Source organism: Geospiza fortis, unplaced genomic scaffold, assembly GCF_000277835.1.
Source record: "Geospiza fortis unplaced genomic scaffold, GeoFor_1.0 scaffold31, whole genome shotgun sequence".
NCBI classification, from domain to species: Eukaryota; Metazoa; Chordata; class Aves; order Passeriformes; family Thraupidae; genus Geospiza; species Geospiza fortis.
Window position 1 is genome coordinate 819986 of NW_005054483.1, and position 18462 is coordinate 838447.

At 49.2% G+C, this 18462-nt stretch overlaps 1 protein-coding gene across 2 annotated transcripts; it reads left to right on the top strand.

The window, feature by feature from the left end:
* The first annotated feature begins 423 nt into the window (after window positions 1-423).
* GGT5 (gamma-glutamyltransferase 5) lies at window positions 424-18032 on the top strand. Of its 2 annotated transcripts, none has more exons than XM_031063167.1 (12): window positions 424-680; window positions 7337-7467; window positions 9002-9091; window positions 10094-10283; window positions 10468-10625; window positions 11028-11177; window positions 11546-11679; window positions 12049-12251; window positions 13122-13213; window positions 14328-14437; window positions 14777-14884; window positions 17676-18032. In XM_031063167.1, the coding sequence occupies exons 1-12, from the start codon at window positions 520-522 to the stop codon at window positions 17796-17798; spliced, it is 1650 nt and encodes a 549-aa protein (XP_030919027.1). In that variant the 5' UTR covers window positions 424-519; the 3' UTR covers window positions 17799-18032. The 2 variants fall into 2 exon arrangements, with proteins under 2 accessions (XP_030919027.1, XP_005428484.1); XM_005428427.3 differs by lacking the exon at window positions 17676-18032 and adding an exon at window positions 15087-16838 and having other exon boundaries at window positions 428-680.
* Window positions 18033-18462: the final 430 nt, after the last annotated feature.

Here is an 18462-nt window from a genome sequence, read left to right on the forward strand (position 1 = left end):
ATTATTATAACCTATTATAACAACATAAGGTAAACTAATAGTATATATGAAGGTTCTAGCTTTGTACAGTTGAAGGTTCTAGCTTTGTACAGTGTGTTCAGCTTTTACTTCTGTGAGTAGTTTTAGAAGAATGAAACACCCCAAGTTTGCAGTGTAGGGCTGAGGTAATTTCCCCAGTGATTCACACTTTTGTTAGGCAATTTGTGTGTCAAGAATGGGAAGGCAGAGAGGCTGTGACAAACGAGGAGCAGTGTGGAGAGCGAACACATTCAGGAGTGAATGTGTTAAATGTTTTCATCAGAGAGACACACAAAAAAAAAAGGCGTATTGTGGATCTGCAAGACAGCATACAGTTCGCTTTTTAGCGGCTTTTAATGTTCGAAAGAATGTGATCGCTAGGGGCAGAACCCACTGCAGCGGGACCTCCCTCACAGCCCGGGATAAATTCACTTCCCCCGAGCAGGGCAGGCGCCTCCTCGCCGGGACAGAGCCCTGCGGCTGCTGGGGCACAGAACAGCCATGTCCGCGGGGAAGATCTGCTGCCTGGTGCTGCTGACCCTGGCCGTGCTGGCGGGGGCCGTGACGCTCGTGGTCATCCGGAGCCAGCCCAGGTGCGCTGCCCAGCAGTACCTGCACGGGGCCGTGGCTGCCGACACCGAGCGCTGCTCCCTCATCGGCCGGTAGGTGCGCGGAGCTCCGAGGCGTGGGGCTCCCTCATCGGCCGGTAGGTGCCCGGAGCTCCGAGGCGTGGGGCTCCCTCATCGGCCGGTAGGTGCCCGGAGCTCCGAGGCGTGGGGCTCCCTCATCGGCCGGTAGGTGCCCGGAGCTCCGAGGCGTGGGGCTCCCTCATCGGCCGGTAGGTGCCCGGAGCTCCGAGGCGTGGGGCTCCCTCATCGGCCGGTAGGTGCCCGGAGCTCCGAGGCGTGGGGCTCCCTCATCGGCCGGTAGGTGCACGGAGCTCCGCTCCGAGGCGTGGAGCTCACGGACGGGACCCGCACTCACCCCGGTCCCAGCGCCGCCCCGGTGCTGCTCCAGCCGGGAGAGCAGACGCAGCCTCTGCCTCCGCGGATGATGCTGTCATTGCAGTGTCCCAAAAATCTGCAAACCCTTGGCCTTTTGGAAGGTATAAATATTTGTAGTATACAAGTATAGTGCTGGTTTTAAGTGGGGAAGGAAGACATTTACTTTTTGTGGCGTGGTAGATCTGTTGGATAAGGGACCTAGAGGAGCTTGCAGAGAGCTGCAGCCGGGCTTCAACTGAGACAAGAAAAGAAAGGCAGGGAAAGGGGGACTGGTATCTCTGTCTTTTGGGGCTCTGTTTCTGGACTGAAGCCTGCACCAAGTGTGTCTGCTATGAAGAAAAAGCAAAGAGCAGATTTAGATTTAGCTGATTTTCTACAGCCAATACAGTAGAAGTATAAAAGACACATTTACACCACTTGGAAAGAAAGATGTAGATTAAAAAAGTTCTCAAGATGTCCAGGTTGTACACCTTCAGTTTGTGTAAAACTTGTCTCTCAGACATTTTGACTGCCATGTGATTATTTTACTGTTCTTTCAATTATTAAATGCCTGTATCCATGAAAGCAGAAGGATGAAAGTTTACGTGTGATGCTGGATGCTCCAGTCATGGATGCTGGAGCTGTGTGCTCTGCCTCCTGGCTGGGGGAGTGAAACGAGACATGGTGCCATTATGCCACACTTTGCCATGTCCCACCTCTGATTCTGGCACAGCATTTGTGAGCAGATGGAGGAAATATACAGTGGCTGCACGTCTGTCAAGCAGTGAGATGGGGTTTTTAGGTGAAGCCACATGTTCTTCAGAAAGCAGAAGTATTTTTAAAATCACTATTAATGGAAAAAGAAGAAAATACATAATTGGATTGCCCAAAGAATCTGCTGGGGAAAACCACTGCATTTGTTTTTGCAGCTATTGTAAACTTTAACTTGATGTAGTGTGTAATCAGCTGGAAGATGTTGAAGTGAGAGGCACAGAAATCTGTGGCCAGTGAACAACTGAGCAGCTTTGTTCCATTGGCTACTCTGCTGCTGGGCTCTCCCTCGTTTCCTTCCCTTCTCTCAGCAAGAAGCTCCCCAGGCTTCCCCAGCCTCCACCACTGCTGCAGCTCCAGCACACTTGCTGACAGGTCTGTGCCGTCCCTCCAGTCCAATGGACCAACTTAAATTTCCTACAAATGGTCTGCCAATGATCCCCAAAAATCCTACCCTTGCTCCACCTTCCCAGCTCATTTTCCCTTCCTTTTGCCCATCCTGGGGCAGCTGCACATCAGGTCCTGCTCTCTCCTCCAGCCCTGCCAAGCCTCTGGGACCTTCCCAGCCCCTTTGCCTGGGCTCTGCACTGCTCACCCTGTGCTGCTGCTTTTCCTGGTATCCTTTGCCTCCAGCCATTCTTGGAAATCTTTGTGCTCATTTCATGCTGTCCTCAGACTCGGAACGAGACAAACTCATGTGTTGTTCTCCCAGCTTCTTCTGTGCATGTCCTTGTCAAAGATTATAATACAAGTGAAATTGTTTATAAAAATGTTCCTCTTCAAGAGAGCTTGGGACCAGAAGCTTTGTATTATATTTGCCATTTTCCTTGTTGTCATATTTCTTTCTCTGTCCCACTGGCCCACAGTGGTGGCTTCATTTTTCTCTCTAGGAAGCTCATTGCATGTTCTGTACTGCATGTGATCCTGTTCATTTTCTCCCAGACATTTCTGTGCTGTCATACCTGTATGTCACTTTTTAACCTCTTAGCACATGATGCTCTTTAGTGCTCTTAGCGCTAAATTAGACTCAAACTTCCCCTCCAACTCTGAACTCTTGTTCCCTCCTGGAAGAGGCTCTTTTCATCAAGCATGCAAAAAAGCTCTATATTCCCTACCAGTGTGCTGCTTGAGCTCTGTCATCCACTGCTCTGCATTCCTTTGCTTCCCAAATGGCAGAAGCAAGAGCCAGCATAAGATCAGGGACACATTTAGGAAAAATGCTCATTCCCAGTGGTGGGATTCACTGCAGAAGGCCTGGCCCAGCAGCCATCTCTGATCCCACTTCTCCAGTGTAGCCTAGCACAAACCCTGGGAACCAACCTTTGAAATCAGCCCCCTCTGGGGGGACAGGGTGTGGGGAGGGTGAGAATGGTGAGACTTTAACACTCAGAAAACGCCTGCAGCCCTGGGAAGCTCAGTTCTAACCAGAGAATCTGATGCAAAAAAATCCTTTTCAGTGATGGCCCAGCAGATTTCTGAAGAATGTTTACATCCCAAAGGATTTGGTTTCCCTTCTTGTACATTTTAAATTTGGTCTTCGTGTACATTTTAAATTTGGTAACTGGCCCTTTTTTACAGAAGCAGTTGTTGTTTTTGCTCTTCATAAATCCTAAGGAGGCAGCTGCTGTAAAATGGGTGGTCTCCCAGTCCCCAGCCTTCTTCAGCAGAAAAAAAGTCAATACAATTTAATACATTAGCATTTCTAGTGTGTTTAAAGGGGCTTCAGGCTTCCCCCTAGCCTAGGGCAGAGCAGAGGTCTTGGTCTGCAGCCCAGCACAGCCCATCTTTGCTGTGAGCAAAGTGCCATCACTCGCCCTTTCCAGCGAAGGTGAATCCCTGTTTGCTGCTGCTGGAATGGGACTTGGTTGTTAACACCCTCTTCTGCTCCTTATCATAAGGAAACCCCATTAATGACTAAACCCCAACGCTAATTGGCAGGAAGGATATGGGACAAAACACCGTTATCAGATCTTGTCAGCTGCAGCACTCTGGGGTATCTCTGGGGAGACCCACTGAGGTGCCACAGCTTGATTAAGGATTTTGCATTATAACTAAGCTCATTGCAGCAGAGATCCATCTAAAGGGAGCCAAGTAATGGGACATGAATCCAGATGTGGTTTTGCTATATGTAATGGCCCTAAATTCCCCAGGCATCACTCCCAGGGTCTGTGACTGGAAATGAGTGAGCCATGCGCAGGGAGTCACATGTGACACGCCAAGAGCCAGCTCAGTGTATTTATTTTCTGTTGAATTCCAGTCTCTGGAGAGGCTGGAGGGAAAGGCATCAAGGCTGGAGGCCAGTGTGAATGTGCTGTGAATTTGGGTGAGAATGGTGCTTTTCAGGCTTTGGGAAATGTGCCTGATGTTCCATGCTAAGGTCTTAATACTGAGGCAGAGTGGAAATTTTCTAGGGTAGAAATCTATTTTTGATTTAGGTGGAATGTACATCTTTAACTATGTAGCTTGCTGTGTAGCCTGACTGCAAAAGCTTAAGCTCAGAGAAACTGCATCAGTGAAGGACAGAGATAAGGGGGGAGAGAGAGACAGAAAGTGATAGAGAGACTGCTGTGGGAGCAGGTCAACCTGACCTAGGAATTCTTTCTGATAAAGAAGAACTAGCGGCAAATGTCACCGAAATTCGTAAAAATGAATATGTATGAACCTATTGTGAAATTGTATGCATATGTATTTGAGAGGGGGATCAAAAGGGACCTGAAGTTCCCAGAGGGACGCATATCATTTTAAGAGAAAGATTGCGTCCAGCGCTGTAATAAACATACCGGCTTTACAACTTCCACAAAAGTTGTAGAGTTTTGTTTATCTCCACAAAACAATACAGTGCATTGAAATGTTCACTACACCATCTCCAAGTTTCTTTTCAAAGCTGTTTTTCCCTGTCAGAACCATGCCTTTCCTGCCAGAACCATGCCTTTTCCTGTGAGAACCATGCCTTTCCCTGTCACCAGGCTTCGTACATGTGTTCCCTCACAGCCCACACTCCAGGGGCTCTGGGGAGCACTGTGTGAGAACCATGCCTTTCCCTGTCACCAGGCTTCGTACATGTGTTCCCTCACAGCCCACACTCCAGGGGCTCTGGGGAGCACTGTCTCAGGTCAGTGTAACAGTCCTGCTTTCCTCTTTTTCCCTAAATTTTCTAATTTTTTCTCAACTTTCTAGCACTTTCTGGCTCTTCTGCAGAGGTGACTGAGTTTTTTAGGAAGCCTTCGTGTCAGCAATTGTTGAAGATTGCAAGGCAAGGTGTTTTCAATTACCATCTGTATGGCAGATTATCTTTTGTCAAGTGGGCAGTTTGCCTTATCTCTCTCTGTGAGTGATCACAACCACTCCTCCCCTGGGAGGGGACCCCTGCTGATAACAGCTATTGAATGTCCCTGCATGACTGATAAGAACTACAGCATCCCATTGGGAGATGTGAGCCCAGAGGGAGGAGCCAAGTATTGCTACCTGGATATAATCTGGAGATTCTGGAACACCAGCACGGCTTCCCCACCGGATTTCCCAGAGGAACAGCAGCTGCCTCTTCCTCCACTGGATCTTCAGAGGAAGAATACATCCTTCTCTACACCAACAGAACCTTGCTCCAACAGAACCACCCTGACACTGGCAGGAGGGCTGAGCCACAATTCCCATTGGACTGCTACCAACACCCTGACCCACAGGGTGTCAGGTTGAGTTCTGACTCTGGCAGTGTTGTTCTAGTGTACTGCATTGTTTATTTTATAATTTTATTTTTTTCCTTCCCTATTAAAGAACTGCTATTTCCTGCTCCCATATTTTTGCCCGAGAGCCCCTTAATTTAAAATTTATAGCAATTCGGAGGGGTGGGGAGGGTTTACATTCTCCATTTCAGGGGAGGCTCCTGCCTTCCTTAGCAGACTCCTGTCTTTCCAAACCAAGACAGCAATTAACAGCTTGGGTTTCAGACAAGCACCTCCCAGGGACATTGGTGTGGTGAGTCCATCCCCTGCTGCAGGGGGCTGGATGGGTGAGCCTGAGCCTCAGTCTCCATGTTCAGATGCTTTTTTTACAGCCATGTAAACTTCCATCCTTCTGCTTTCATGGATACAGGCATTTAATAATTGAAAGAACAGTAAAATAATCACATGGCAGTCAAAATGTCTGAGAGACAAGTTTTACACAAACTGAAGGTGTACAACCTGGACATCTTGAGAACTTTTTTAATCTACATCTTTCTTTCCAAGTGGTGTAAATATGTCTTTTATACTTCTACTGTCTTGACTGAATTTCAATTAAATCTGCTCTTTGCTTTTTTACAGCCAGGGAGCTCCCAGGAGGCCAAAAGCCATGCAGAAACAGAAAGCCTCATATTCCCTACTATTTCTTTTGTTCCCACTCATCCACATGTCATTTCCTTACAGGCAGTGGTTCCGAGGCACTTGGGGAAACAAAGGAAAGGCACATCAGTGTGCCTGCTGGCAGCATCCTGTTCCTGAGCCAGCAGGTCCCAGCCGTGGCTGTGGATGGAAAATAAACACCAGTCCCTGTGTGTGCTCTGTGTTCCCATGCAAACTCTGGGATCAGCTGCACTGCAGCCACTGAACTGCTCCAGTCTCCCCTCTGGCTTTGCCTTATCTGAGCAATGACCCAATGAAGCAATTAGGAACCTTCCTAGCAAATCCCAGTGCTGGCTGTGCAGGAAATGCCATCCCATTTGCCCTGCAAGGAAATGATGGCTTGCAGATGTTCTTGAGGAAGCATTTGTTGAGACAGTTTCTCTAACAGAACCTCATTGCTGTCAGCACCAAGAGGCTGCCTTAATGCCTGTGCCTTGGTAGAAGCAGTCGAGGGTTTGTTTCCTGTTTGGTTTTTTGTTTGTTTGTTTTGTTTTTTTGGGTTTTTTAAAATTTTGTTTGGTTTTTTGCGGTTTTTTTTGTTTGTTTGTTTGTTTGGGTTTGTTTTTTTTTTTCCTGGCTTGTCTTTGGGAATGCAGGGGGCAGGCTGGGCCATTTTTGTGCTAATAAGCCCAGGAAGTCACATTGTGGGAACAATTAAACTTATTGACACGTTTTCTCAGGGGTTTGCTTCACATGGACCCACTGTTCCCACTTCAGTGCTCCTGTCCAGTTGACCACCATATGCCTTTATTAGGAATGGCATGTGGGAAGCTTGAGATCAGTTGGTTGGTTCCTAGGACCAAGATCAAGCCAGGAAAGCCTCTCCTGAGCTCAGAGCATCCTTCTCCATGTCTTGGGACTCTCTGCTGTCCCTTTCAGTCCACAGCATTTGTGAGCAGCTGCAGTTCTCTCTTTGCCCAGAGCAAGTCCAGCCTCCCACAGGTCTGGCCCTGGCCGCCCTTTCCTCCTGTGGACCCTCCTTTCTTTCCCTCTAATTGTTCCTTCTCACTCCAGCAGAGGAAGGTGCCCCTCACACCCCGCACTGCTGCCACTGCATTTCTCCAGCTGCTCTCCTCTGGTTGCAGGGTGTTGTATTGCAGGGGTCCCAAGGAGGCATTTTCATGTGGTTCCTCCATCCTGACATTCCTGGATTTTAACAGAGTCTTTTTTCTTCCCTTCCCACCACAGGGACATCCTGAAAAGTGGAGGCACAGCTGTGGATGCTGCCATTGCTGGCTTGATCTGCACCTCAGTGATGAATCCCCAGAGTTCAGGCCTGGGTGGTGGGGTCATATTTACCATCTATAATGCCAGCACAGGTATGGCCTCTCCGTGGTGCCTTGTCCCTCTGCAGACACACACCTGCTGTGGACAAATCAGAATCCTGCCTGTTCTCTCAGAGCAATATTTTGAATGTAAAAGCTACATCACAAAGCACACTGGTGCTCTTAATCCAAAGCATCCAGCGCAGGGAGCTGTGATTGTCATTTCACAGCAAGAGCATGTGTGTGGAGGAAAGAGCTTTGATAGAAAATGAGCTGAGTTTGCCTCTCCTTCCCCCTCCAAAGCAATCCCAAAGTACATTCCAGAGGCACACAGCTGGCTGCAGCCAGGTGTGAGTGGCTGAGAGGAGCAGGCAGGAGGGGTGTGCTGGCAGCATTGGGCTGGCAGTGCCAGCTGAGCCCTTGGGGTGGCACCTGAGGGGTTTGTGCTGCCCCAGCAGTTCTGGCAGTGCCTGCTGGCCCTGGGGCTCTCACACTGCTGGCACCAGTGCTGCTGTGACTCCCCAGTGCAGTGGTGACACTTCCTGTCCCAGGAGATGCATCTCCACTTCAGAAATCTAAACCTGTTCAGTGTCTGCTGGGGAGCTTTCTGTGTTTGGCCTAAACTCTACTGTTGTTTTGTTGCTTTTATGTCTTCAATGTGGGAATTTCTAAGTCTTGGCTTCCAAAAGCCCCCAGAGCTTATATATCTAATAGTAATATCAACAATGAGCACTGTAACAATATAATAGTTTTAAAATCCCTGCCAAGTAGTTTCACCGAGTCACAAATCTGGAACTGTTTGGGTGTATCTTATGCAAGAGCCTAATTTGGCAGACCACCTATGTTTTTCTTCTTTTTTCCTTTTGGCAGACCACCTATATTTTTCTTCTTTTTTCCTTCTGGCAGAGCCATGGAACTTTGTTTCCCGACAAAAATCCTCCTCTGCTACCTGAGTTATGCTGCTGCACAGAGCTCAGGCTCTGGGTACGCCAGGGAGCACTGTGGGCTCCTGCAGCACAGCTGGCTCTGTGACTATGACAGGACAGATAAATACAAGGCAGAGAAGGAGTAAAATGATAGACTAGACCTGAAAAATGAGTGTGTGCAAGTGGGGATTTGGGTTTGGGTTTGGTTTTGTCCTTTCAAACTCCCTGATACATAGAGGGCTTCAAATATGATGGACTTGCCTCACCATCATTTGGTAAATGGCCCTCCCAGGAGCATGAGGCTCACATTATGCCTCTGCCATGTCCCATCTGTAGCAGAAGGGCAGGAACCTGCAGGTGTGAGGCAGCATATCCCAGCCATGATCCCTGGGGGGAACCTTTGCTGCCTGGAGACAAGCCCTGGCCTTCTCCCTGTACTTTCACTACCTTTAGATGGACACTGCTTGGTTTGCTCTAAATTAAAGCACAGGAATCAAGGACAAGTTGTGCTGACACCTGACCCTGCAGGTGCACTGGGCACACCTGGCAAAAGGCTCCAGAGCAGCTCTGGGCCAGCAGCACGTGCAGTGCTGCAGCTGCCTGAAGGGTGATGTTCACCTGCTTCAGGAAGAAATCATGATGCATTTCCTTCTTCTTTCCAGGAGCTGTGGAGGTGATCAACGCCCGTGAGACAGCCCCACGAGTGCTTCCTCACAACTTGCTGTCTGGCTGTGGTGCTGGTTTCCCCATTGGTAAGGACAGAGCTCTGTGCCCTCCTGGTGTGCACAGAGCTCAGGGTGGGGAACTGAGCACCTCACTGGCTTGATCTGGAGTTCTATTTAGTTTAGCACCCTCTACCTGGATTGTTTTTTGCAGAAGTAACTAAAAAGACTAGGTCCATAAACATAAAAATTCCTGTTTGGTAATAACACTGGCAATCGAGGCAATGGGGAGCCAGCATGAGGAGAAATCACAATGTAACTTCTCTCTGTAGGAAGTCTGCAGTTCAGGACTGGATTTCCCAAAGCTCTCGTTCTCCAGAACTTCTTACAGAGAACAATAAGATCAGTAGCTTTTGGGCAAAAAAGAAATCAATCTCGTGTGCTTGTCATGTCCACAGACTGGGGAAGCACGCTGGCACATCAGGGCTTGGGTTGCTGGGCTCAGGCACTCCTGCTTTAGCAGCACATCTTGGATCTTTCCACATTTCTTGCTGTGTTCATTCTCCTTCCCTAGAACGTTATCTTTTGGGGTGTGTCCTAGATTCTGGAGATGTTCTTATCCTTGGAAGAGCCTGAAAAGGAATCAGGAGCACCTCTGGTTGGAAGGGACAGCTGGAGTTCTGCTCAGAGCAGGGTGATGTCAGGTGTTGCTCAGGCTGCCCAGGGTCTTGTCCTGTCACATTTTTTAATTTCTCCAGGGATGGAGAATTTCACTGCTTCCCTTGTTCTGGTGTTTGCCCAGGCCCCACGAGTGCCATTTCTCCAGTGTCCAGCTGCCACCTCCCTTGCTGCAGCACTTGCCTGTTGCCTGTTACGTTTTCAGCACACCTCAGGCCTGGCTCCAGCCTCTCCACACCCTGCTGCTCAGTATCAGGGAAATACATGAACAGGGAAGGGCAATAAACAAACCCAGCCTGCTTTTAGAAGCCTTGGTTGCCTCTACCAGCTCAGACTTTGACTGGAGAGCTTTCAGAGAGGTGGCACCCCCAAGGCAGTGCTGTGGGGGTGTGACAGTGCTGCTGTGCTCCCCAGGTCCCCGCTGGATTGGCGTGCCTGGAGAGCTCCGTGGCTATGAGGAAGCCCACAACCGCCACGGCCGCCTACCATGGAAAGCCCTGTTTGAACCAACCATCAAGCTGCTTTCAGAGCCACTGGTCATTTCTCCAGTTCTGGAAAAAATTCTCCATCACCCAGCCTTCTCTGAACCAGGGAAAAGACTGTGGTAAGACCCATGAATGGCACTGCAAGGCGAGGGCTGCTGTTCCCTCAGCTTCAGACCCTTTCTCTGACATTGGAAAGTACACAGCAGACATAATCCAGATCAGCTCCTGGTAGGAAAAAACATCATTGACCTTGGGCAAGAACAAGCTCATGGTGTAAAACTGACGAATGTTCTTCTTGAACAGCCCGCTGCTGTGTGGTGGTGGCAGATTTCTGAAGCTTGGCGAGATCTTCCGGTGGCCAGCGCTGCAGCGAACGCTGCGAGCCGTGGCGGAACACGGAGCTGCAGCCTTCTATGAGGGGGACATAGGGAGGGCCCTGGTGGAGGACATCAGCAAGGCTGGTGAGTAACAGCTACAGGCAGTCCTGACACACAGAAAAACTGGCCTTTCTCCCAGCCATCGGCTCACAGTGAGCCTGGACCAGGGGAAAGCCAACTCGTGCCATTTGCTTGTCACTTGGGGTGGTGCCTGACATGGGAAGAGGCCACCTGTCCCCAATTCCTGTAACTTAGGCCCAGAAGCAGGGCTGAGAGCACCCCCTGCTCTGGCCTTTGCCCACTGTGCTTGCCCCTCTGACTCCTTTAGGCTTTGTGACATCCTGGGTTTGGCAGCACATGAGGATGTGTGAGGGCAGTGCTGTGCTGGGTGGGAGGAATTTGGGCTCTTCACAAGCTTTACCAAGGCTCTGATGCAGGCAGATCTGAGTTGCTGTGCTAATGGCAGCTCCTGGGTCTCTGTTGAAGGGTCCAGTCTCTCACTGGAGGACCTTCGGGCGTACAAAGCAGAGGTGTCCTCAGCTCTGAACATCACCCTGAACAACCACACCAAAGTATTTGCTCCAGGACCACCCATGGGAGGTGCAGTGCTCATGTTCATCCTCAAGGTATTGGAAGGTAAATTCCTAATGGAAAGAGGTTTTCAGAGAGTGTTGCTCCAGAGTGATAAAATGCAATGGGCAGAAATGGAGGTTTTGAGCCAGAATGGGGCCCAAAGCAGCAGTGTGACCATGCTATGCAGCAGGAGGATGAACTGGTTCACTTGTACAGTGGGTCAGCATCACCACAGCTGCTGCTAAGGCCAAAGGATGCAAGGCTTTCTCAATGCTTCAAAAGAAATTAAAGTCACAGTGGAAATTAGTACTTCGTTGTTTCTGCATCCACATCCTGCTAAAGCAGAGGGGAAACCTGGTAGGAATTGGGGTGGGAAAAGGAAAAACAATACCTCTGGTCTATTAACAAAATTATGTCATCCTGCTCCACAGAGTATAAATTCCATAAAGCATCACTGGCAACACCTGAGGAGAAGGTAGAAACCTATCACTACATTGCAGAGGCCCTAAAGTTTGGCAACATGCTAAGACCCCACATGAGTGACCCAGCCTTCTCTGAAGCTCAGGTGAGCTCCATGGTGTGTGGGTACAGTGCTACAGCACAGAGCAATGCTCTGACATGGTCCTTCTTTGCAGCCTGGAAGGAAAGAAAACACTTAGAGCTGCTGCTGAAGAGCAGTGCAGCCGAGTTGGCCAAGGCAGGGCAGGATCGGGCTGTTACTCTGCAGCTTCAGCTGCAGGCTGGCACTCGCTTGCCTGACAAAGGCTGTGCACATGCTGAGGTGCCTTGGTGCTGAGCTTGGTCCATTTTCTGGAATGAGTGGCCTGAGGCTGAATGCTGCCACCCCAAGCTCTGACTTGGGGCTCAGTTCCTGAGCTGGTCACCAAAGGCCTGTGCTTTAGTGACCAGCTCAGTGTCCTTGCTGTGCTGGCAGGTGCCTTTGAGGACCCTGCTGTCCGACCAGTTTGCTGAGTTTGCCAGGCAGAGGATAGATGCTCGTGGTGACCACCAGCCGAGCCACTACAGCCTGCTGGGGTCCCTCCGCAAGGAGCAGCACAGGAGCTTTGGCACGAGCCACATCTCAGTGCTGGCTGCCGACGGCAGCGCCGTGTCGGCCACCAGCACCATCAACTACCCGTGAGTAACTGGGCTGGGGACAGATCCACACGGCAGCTGGGAGGGCTGGCTGCCAGCAAAGCAAAACCCCTGGGTTTCACTGGTTTAGGCAGTTTCTGAGCTGGGAGTGTTTTGTGGAGATAACCAAAAACTCCACAACTTTGTGAAAGTTGTAAAGCCGGTATGTTTGTTACAGCGCCGGACACGTGTGGAGATTGCTCTCCTTAAAAGACATGTGTACCTCTGGGAACTTCAGGTCCCTTTTATCCCCCTCTCAAATACATATGCATGCAATTTCATAATAGGTTCATACATATTCATTTTTATGAATTTCGTGTGACATTTGCCGCTAGTTCTTCTTTATCAGAAAGAATTCCTAGGTCAGGTTGACCTGCTCCCACAGCAGTCTCTGTCTCTCTCTATCACCCTCTGTCTCTCTCCCCCCTTATCTCTGTCCTTCACTGAATCAGTTTCCCTGAGCCTAGGCTTTGCAGTCAGGCTACATAACTATGTTTCCTTTTCTAACCACAGACACAAAGATGTACATTTCACCTAAATCAAAATGGATTTCTACTCTGGAGAATTTCTGCTCTGTCTCAGGAGTGCCTTTTCCATGTGACAGCCAAGATCCGTGAGCATCAACTCCAAGGGCTGTCATAGTTCAGGAGGATGCAGGAACTTGCTGAGGCTCTTGCCGAGTTTCTGTGGCACCAGTAACAGGGAACTTATGTCTGTCACCAGCAGCAGCACAAATTCCTTTTGGACACCCTCCGTGGGACACTTGCAGGCTGGGAGGAGACAGAAGTTACTCACAGGGTGCCATGTGCAGTAAATGTCATCCACAACAGGAGAACCCTGGGCACTAAAAGGCTTCGTCTTTCCTCCCTGCAGGTTTGGCTCCTTTGTGTATTCTAACCAAACTGGGATCATTTTAAATAATGAACTTGCTGACTTCTGCATATCAAACAGAAGCATTAAACCAGGTGAGCATCCTCATCCTCAGAATAAAGCACAGGGCCAGGGGATGGATACACAGCCTGTGTACAAGTGGGCAGGTGTCACAGACATGTTTCATGAAAAATCCTTTCCTTAGGATTTTTTCTCCTGAGAAGCTGAGAGGCCTCAGGAACAAAATGTAAACATTGATTATCTGCTGCTGTGGAATGCAACAGGTGCATCTGTGATTGGTCTCATGTGGTTGTCTCTAATTAGTGGCCAATCACAGTCCAGCTGTCTCGGACTGTCTGAGAGTCACAAGATTTTATTATCATTTCCATTACCTTTCCTTTGCTTTCAAGCCTTCTGATGAAATCCTTTCCTCTATTCTTTTAGCATAGTTTTTATATATAATTTTAATATAATATATTGTAAAATAATAAATCAAGCCTTCTGAAACATGGAGTCAGATCCTCATCTCTTCCCTCATCCTGGGACCCCTGTGAACACCACCACAGGCAGGGATAACCTGTAAGCTTACACCTGTAAGTTTACACTCTAAAGCCCTATAGTGTGTTTTTGTCTACTCACATATCTCCTTGTATGGAAATACAGGAGTTTTGGTTTCTAACCAGAGAAATCAGAGGTTAAAAAAATGCTGAAGCTGATCACTGGCTGATGGGAAGGGGAGGGAAGAAGTGGAGAAACTACTGCTAAGACCAGCCTGGTGATATTTTAGGCTCATGTCTGATTCTGAGTATAGAGCTGTACAGGCTTGCACCGAGCTCTGTGAGCTTTGTTGGTGCAGACATGGCTCTGTGCCATCAGCTGTCCCTGCTGGGAGAGGACACCAGTGCTGCTGGGGCAGGATTTCTGCTGAGGGTTCCTCATCTGGCTGGATGAGCTGCAGCAAGTCCCGAATACTTGTAGGATGCCCTGTCCTGCATCAAGGGAAGCTCGTTTAGCTTGTGCCAGAAAGGTCCCAGTTTCTTGGGAGATGGGCTTTCAGTACAAGGAAAATTTTCTGGAAGTTTTGAGCATTTTGAGGAAAGAGCAGCTTTTTTCTGTGGGAGACCAAAGAAAGGCAAGGTAGATGAACTGTGTTCCTCCCACCCTGTTTAGAGCCATATGGAAAGGATAATATCTCTGCTTCTGCTCTAGGAGAGAAGCCTCCCTCAGCAATGGTGCCTTCCATCCTCATCTCCAAGTCAGGAGACATGCTGGTGATTGGAGGAGCTGGTGGGGGCCGGATCATCAGTGCTACCACCATGGTAAGTCAAACCCACAGCAAGTTGCCAATTTTCCAGCCCTCCCAAATTTCTAACCATGGTCAGTCCCTACTCACCTCTCCTTGGATCTTGACTCCTCGGTGCTTTTGTTAATTTGCAATTTAGAAGTCCCTGAAGGCTGAGACTTTAGGCCAGGGAAGGCATTCTGGGAAGTATTACATGCTCATCCTATTCTTTTGCTTGCCCCAAGCATCATTGGTCACCACAAAAGCAGGACACCAGGCTGGCAGGACTGTGGGTCTGGCTCAGTGCAGCCTGGGGTGGACAGCCCAGGTTTCATGTCCAGTTGGGCAGTGTGGGATTTGTTTTATTTTATTGCAGGCAATTATAAACAAGCTGTGGTTTGGTTATGACTTGGAACACGCCATTTCAGCTCCTGTCATGCACACCCAGGGGGCCAGTGTCCTGTTTGAGGAGTCTTTCAGCGAGGTGAGTGGCCTTGGTGGGGAGCAGATTGCTTCTGTAACTCTCCTGGGTAATCTTTATTTTGCCTCTGGCTCATCTCCTTCTTGTTTAAACCTCAATTCCTCAACCAGGCCCCACACACACATCCTACTGTTTCACACCTGGCAATGCTGAGATCTCAGGCTCCTGCCCCATTCACTCCATTTCCTCTTCTCTCCCCCCACAGGAGGTTAGGACTGGCCTACTGGGAAGAGGACATAAAGAGGAGAAAGATAATTTTGCAATGAATGTTGTGCAGGGAATTTCCAAGGAAGGAAAGTGCATCTCTGCTTACTCTGATAAAAGGAAGCTGGGGAAGTCGGCTGGGTATTAGTGTGAAGTGCCATCACCATCCACAAAGCCACAGGAGATCCAGAACATGCTTTGCTTGGATATGCCCACAATTCCTGTTCCCATCAGGATGTCTCCTGGAGCATGGGCACAGCCTGTGATTGCCTGAAGGTCACCCCAGGCAATACAAGGAGAGGTCAGCCAACCTCGTTTAGAGCCACACCTTCCATTACTTATGTGATACACAGAGAACACATTTCTTGAGCACATCAGTTACTCAGAATGAGAGAATACAAAGTGTGAAAGGAAAACTGGTCCAAACCCCACAGAGATCACTGTGAAATGGCTCAGCTGCATCTTCCATTCCTGATGGAATCTCAGTTTCTTCCAGGCTGTTCCACAGTAAGCCTATTGCTGGGGCTCAGCAATGTGAAATACATAAGTATTTTAGCCTTGAACAAGGAGCAGCTGTAGGGTCAGGATTTTAAAATCTGAAGCATTCAGGCTTAGAGCATGGATTTGGAAAGGGAAGAGATCAAAATTCCACACTCTCCCTCTGTTTTCCCATCCAAAGAAGCCCAGCTTTTCCCCAAGGTGGCAGATGAAATCACACCATGGCACAAGCGCTGCCCTGCCTGCTGCTCTCTGCCTTGGGGGTGCAAAGCTCACCCAAGCACAGGCTCAGGGTAACTGCACCAACACCTCCTCCAGCCTGCACATGGTGACTCTGAGACAGCCTCCCATGGGGGCATGTGTGATTTCCCTGCTCCTGGGACCAACAGGCTTCAGCTGAGCTCCCTGGAGGTGCCTCTCCCTGTGGTGAGATGGGTCCCAGCCTGAGCCAGTTCCCCCTCCTCAACACTGGCACATCAGTCTTTGGGAGGGCAGGTCAGGAAGGCAGTGCAAATGCTGCTTATGGAAACTTTAGAACTTTCTTCAAATTGCAAAGTGTCCGTGATCAGGAGATGTCATTTGCAGCCCTGAGCTCAGCCTGGCCAGGCAACCACCAGGACTGCTGAGAAGTGATGCAGCATTATCAGGCATTAGCAGAATTCTCCCACATCCTCCATGCTCCAAATCCCTGTTTACCACAGCCTGTTGTCTCTAGTGTTCCCTTCAGACCACACAGAGGGCATGGTAGGACTCTAAGAACTACCACAGAAAGAGAAAACTTTTGGAGAAGAGACCCTGAACGCAAAAGGTCCTGGATTTTGCACCTGGATGCAAAAGGTCCTTTGCAGTTAATCCATAGCCTTGCCCTGCTCAAAATGGCCAAGAGAATCAAACATTTATGAAAATAAAACGTAAAACTCAGAACCCCCCCAAAGTTCTTCAAATATGCAGGGTCAAATTCCCAGAATCCTCCAAAATTCCATTTTCTGAAAGCTTCTGAGCCTGATTGCCCTATGGGCACAGTGTTGTGTGTGTGTCTGAAAGAGAAAGAAACCAGAGCCAGGCATTAGCAGAGCCCTCCCCCTCACAGACAGAGCCCATGGGACTCCTCGTTCTCCAACAAATAGAATCCCTCTGTAAACATCATTACAAGCACACACAAGTAAAAAACACAGATTAAAACAAGGCCAGCTAGATTTTACGCCAGTGTTTTAACCCACGAAGCCTGTCCAATAAAGCCATCCATTTACTGAAATCTCAGCCTTCACTTGCATTTTAGTGATGGTGGGAGTGAAGCTGCCCAGAGCCAGACATGTGTTTTCCTTCAGAAGTTGTACCCCAAGGACTGCAGCACGACCATGCTGAGCAGTGGATGATTGATGAGTTACCAGATCCTGCACTCAATCACCAGCTGGAAATCAAGTTACTCACGGATGGAGCCAGCTCCATGCACTGCCCTGCTCCCTCCTTGTCCAAGCGGAATTAATTTTAAATCCCCCAGTTCAGGAAGAACTGCTGGAGGTTTCTCCATCAGAGAGAATTGGTTTCTCCATCAGAGCAGCTCACTCACACTGTGGAAGTGGCGGGCCCCCTGAGAGGCAGCATCACAGTGCTGGTGAATGGGAAAGGAAGCAACCCCAAAAGCTCAGGGGCAGTTTTTATATTCACTTGGAAGGGGTCACATTGACTGTGACCACCAAAGAAACCAAATCTAGCTAATTTGCTGAAGTTTTCTGCCTTGCTGAGCTCCCCTGTCCCAGCTAGCAGCTCCTGGGTGCGTGGTGGTGGTGCCAGGAATAGCAGCTGACAGGGGAAGCCCTGACAGGCACCAGACACCGTCTGCAGCCCCAGACACAGCCCAGACAGGATGCTGTCCCTGGCGAGATCCGGGGTTATTTCCAGCTAACCCCACTGAGCCGAGAGTTTACAAGGAGCAGCTGAGAGTGGCACTGGCTGGAGACAGGGAGAGCATTCCCAGCTTCCCTGTTAGGGCCACCTTCAGCACCCTCTGGTCCCTCTCCATCGTGTTTCACTGCAGAAAACCCAAGTCACCAAGTAACCAAGTCTTCCATTACCTTTGCTTCTGACACAGCTTAGGGTGAAGCACCCTGCAGCACTCCAGCCTATCACCTTTCCAGTGCAGCAATATCACAGCTTCTTCCCACCACAAAGACATGGGAATATTATCTTTAGTCCAGTGCTCACTGCAGTTTAACTGCTTTGCTATTAACTTTGCAAGTGAGCCACTGAAGCAGTTGAAAAACCCATCACAGATTTAATTTGCAAGACAGAAGGGAATGGGAGTGCAGATCTCTCAGCACAGCAGAGACTTCCAGTCCTGCAGTCCTTCCTAACAGAGTACCAGGTGAAGCTGAGACTGTACCTGCTTTGGCTCCTCTGCTCTCGCCCTGCCACCTCCTCACTGCTGCTGAAATCTGTTTGGGTCAAGAGCCTCAAACTGATGGAAAACAGTACCTTACCACTCTCCTGCCTTTTGCATTCACATGACTATTGACTTACATGGACTTTAAAAGCATCATTGTACAGAGGCTGCTCTATTTTCTAATGAAGTCTTTAAGTTATACTTTTAATAAAGTGGTTTTAAACCTGTCTGGGATTTTCTCTAAACCTGTTGCCTACCCCATCACACAAGCACAGAGGACTCCATGCAGGTGCTCCCAGCAGTAACAGTTGTTCACTCTGGAGCCTCACATGCTGCTGGAGAAGCTGAGGAACGGTGCAGCTCGTGCCACTTGTCTCTCACAGCTGACTTTTGTTCCCTTGCAGAGGCTGGATGGTTGCCAAAAGAAACTTGTGCTAATATCAGACTGAAGAACAGGGACAAGAGGTGAACCCTCCAGCTCATGATCCGAATTGCC

Excerpts from the sequence above, each read along its gene's own strand:
- GGT5 (XM_005428427.3), top strand. The coding sequence starts at position 520 with ATGTCCGCGGGGAAGATCTGCTGCCTGGTGCTGCTGACCCTGGCCGTG. Across the intron at positions 11,178-11,545 it reads CATCCTCAAGGTATTGGAAG|AGTATAAATTCCATAAAGCA; the intron begins GTAAATTCCTAA and ends CCTGCTCCACAG. Across the intron at positions 13,214-14,327 it reads AAACAGAAGCATTAAACCAG|GAGAGAAGCCTCCCTCAGCA; the intron begins GTGAGCATCCTC and ends CTTCTGCTCTAG.